Raw genomic sequence first — 3068 nt, 5'->3', positions numbered from 1 at the left:
GCCGTCATCGCCTTGCGGTCGGCCGCGGGCACGACCGCCGTCTCGAGCAGCCGCGCGATCTCGGCGGTCTCTGGCTCGATCGCCTGGCAGCAGGGGTGAAGGGGCCGGTGTGTGTAGGGCGCGGGCGTGTGGCGGGCGTGTGGCGGGCGTGTGGCGGGCGTGTGGCGGGCGTGTGGCGGGCGGGTGGCGTGGGTGTGCGGCGTGGGTGTGCGTGGTGGGTGTGCGTGGCGGGTGGCGTGGGTGTGCGTGGCGGGTGGCGGGGTCGGATCACCTTGCCCTCGAGGCTGCCTGCCTTGTCGATCCGCGCCATCAGCTCAGCCGAAGTGGCGTTCGCGGCCGCCGCGCGCTCGCCTGCGGGACATGTCTAGACATGTCATTGACGTGTCGCGGGCGAATCCTCCGCCGCCGCGCGCTCGCCAGTCAGCCCCACGATCCGCCGGTTGCCGCCGCCCAGACCCTCCTCAGAGATGAGCACGAAGCGCTGCGGCTCGGAGGAGCGCGCGATGTGCGTCCCGCCGCAAAACTCGACCGAGTAGCCGCGCCACTCGCCCTGGTCGGGCGCGGCGACCATCTGGCCGACGCCAGGCCTAGAGCACGGGGCCGCCCGTCAGCGCGGGAGCGCTTGCTCGCGCTGCGTGTGTGTGTGCTCGCGCTGTGTGTGTGTGTGCTCGCGGGGTGTGTGTGTGTGTGTGTGTGTGTGTGCTCGCGGGGTGTCGCGTGGCTACAGGAGTGGCTACAAGAGCTGCGGAAAGGCGGGGAAGGAAGCGAGCACGGGGAAGGAAGCGAGCACGGCCGAGGCCGCACGAGTCTTGTCGAGTAGCTCGCTGGGGCCGCACCAGTCGCTGGGGCCGCACCAGTGTGTGGCTCGGCATCTACGGCGCCGGCGCCCACCCACGGAGACGACGCGGACAGGGTCGGGGTACTGCTCGCCTAGTACCATACCTCCGCAGGATCGAACCCAATGCGGGGTCAGCCCCGTGGGCGGTGCGGCACTGCTGGCCAAAGACGGCGCGGAGCCCGTTGATCGCCATCGCCTGCTCGAGCGCGACCGTCGACGTGTGCACCTCGAGGTCGGCGCCGATCTGCGAGTTGACTTGCGCCTGCACGGCGGCGAGCTGCTCGGCAGTGAGCGGCTTGGGGTACGCAAAGTCGAAGCGGAGCTTCTCGGCGTCGCAGAGGGAGCCGCGCTGGTCGCAGTCCTGCGGCGGGGTCAGGCACACTTCTCCACACACACGAGGGTGTGGGGCAAGGGCCAGGTGCAGCCCTTTCGACTCCACGTCTAGAAAGGCAGGAGCCCTGAAGGCGTTTTCAAGTGCAAGGCCCGGTGCGCGTGGTGAGCGGTGTCCGCGTGTGTGCATGTGAGTGTATGAGTGTATGAGTGTGTGTGTGTGAGTGTGTGTGAGTGTGTGTGAGTGTGTGTGTGTGTGTGTGTGTGTGTGTGTGTGTGTGTGTGAGTGGTTCTCGCAGACCTGCTCGAGCGCGGCGCGAAGCGCGTAGTTGAGCATGTGCGTCGTCGTGTGGTTCTGCGCGATCGGCGCGCGGCGGCCGTAGTCGACGCAGAGCTGCACCGCGTCGCCGGGCTTGAGCTCGCCCGCCGTCACGCGTCCGATGTGGGTCACAAAGGCGCCGAACCTCTGGACGTCCTCCACGAGGAAGGCTGCGCCCGCGGCGGTGGTGAGCGTGCCGAGGTCGCACACCTGCGGGTACTCTCGGGTAATCTCGGGAGATATGGGGAGATACAGTGAGCGTGCCGACGTCGCACACCTGCCCGCCCGCCTCCGCGTAGAACGGCGTCGACTCGACGATGAGACCGACGAGCCCCGTCTCGGCGGTGACGGACTCGTGGAAGACCTTTGACGGGTCGATGGCCGCGCGCAGCGTGCTGGCGTGCGGCTGGCCCGCCCCTGCGGCCGAGTCCCAGACCCACTTTGGGGCGTCGTCCGTGCGCGGCACGCCCATCCGCTCGGCGAGGGCGACGGTCTGCTCCGCCTCAAGCACGACCGACCCGCCGCGCGAGAAGGAGCCGCCCTCCTGCGACCGCTTCTTCGCGCGCTCCATCTCGGCCTCGTACCCCGCCTCGTCGACGGTGAGGCCCTTCTCTTCGCACATGAGCAACGTGAGGTCGACCGGGAAGCCGTACGTGTCGTACATCTTGAAGGCCTGAGACGGGGGGCGATGAGGGAGGGCGGGGGTGGGGGGGAGACGTGGGGGAGATGTGGGGGAGATGTGGGGGAGATGTGGGGGAGATGTAGATGTGGATGTAGATGTGGGGGAGATGTGGGGAGATTGCGCCTCCTCGCCCGAGAGTGTGCCTCCCGCCGGAAGCTTCTCGCAGTACTTGCCGAGCTGGCGGATCCCGTTCTTGAGCGTGCGCGAGAAGGTGGCCTCCTCCTCGCGGAGGATCGCCTTGACGCGCTCTGGGGCAGGCCGGGGCGGGCAGTGCGGGCGGGGAGTGTGGGCGGGGAGGAAGGCAGGCAAGGCGACGGCGAGAGAGCGGCTGGGCGGCGCATAGCGAGGGGTGGGCATAGCGAGGGGCGGGCAGGCCTCTGGCTCGCGGGGGGTAGTGGAAGTGTCTCGGAAGTGTCCGCACCTGGGTCCTTGCGCAGCTCGGGGAACGCGTCGCCGAACTGCTCCACGACGGCGTCGACGAGCTGGTGGAAGAAGCCCTCGGGTGCCTGACAAGGCAGCAGACAACAGGAGTCATAGAAGACTGAATGAGAAGAGGAGGAGGAGGAGGAGGAGGAGGAGAAGGCCTCGCCTTGAGGATCTCGCCGCCGTACCGCACCGCGCGGCGCAGGATCCGGCGCAGCACGTAGCCGCGCCCCTCGGCAGACGGCTGCGCGCCGTCGGTGATCGCAAAGGTGAGCGTGCGGATGTGGTCGGCGACCACGCGGAAGGCCATGTCGACACGCTCATCCTCCGTCCACTTTGCCGCATCCTCCATGTCCTCGCCAACCTTGCCAGCGTACTCGCGCAGCCCCGGCACGACGGCCTGGATGGCCTTGAAGAGGGCGGCGAAGACGTCGATGTCGTAGTTGGACATCTTGTCGAGCAGGATGGACGAGACC

The 3068-nt window shown here is 68.5% G+C and overlaps 1 protein-coding gene across 1 annotated transcript in view; it reads right to left on the bottom strand.

Annotated features, from left to right (window-relative positions):
* Positions 1-373: 373 nt before the first annotated feature.
* The window catches only part of EMIHUDRAFT_65723 (alanyl-tRNA synthetase), a gene marked incomplete at both ends in the record, with an annotated part of 4033 nt that continues 1338 nt past the window's right edge, over positions 374-3068 (bottom strand). The window contains 6 exons of the mRNA XM_005771298.1: positions 374-587; positions 943-1199; positions 1470-1697; positions 1765-2417; positions 2591-2666; positions 2693-3043. Coding sequence (XP_005771355.1) covers positions 374-587; positions 943-1199; positions 1470-1697; positions 1765-2417; positions 2591-2666; positions 2693-3043 — 1779 coding nt within the window. The remainder of the gene's footprint in view (positions 588-942; positions 1200-1469; positions 1698-1764; positions 2418-2590; positions 2667-2692; positions 3044-3068) is intronic.

Source organism: Emiliania huxleyi (genome assembly GCF_000372725.1).
Source record: "Emiliania huxleyi CCMP1516 unplaced genomic scaffold EMIHUscaffold_39, whole genome shotgun sequence".
NCBI lineage: Eukaryota > Haptophyta > Isochrysidales > Noelaerhabdaceae > Emiliania > Emiliania huxleyi.
Note: the sequence above shows the minus strand (reverse complement) of the source record. Positions and strands in the feature narration are given on the sequence as shown.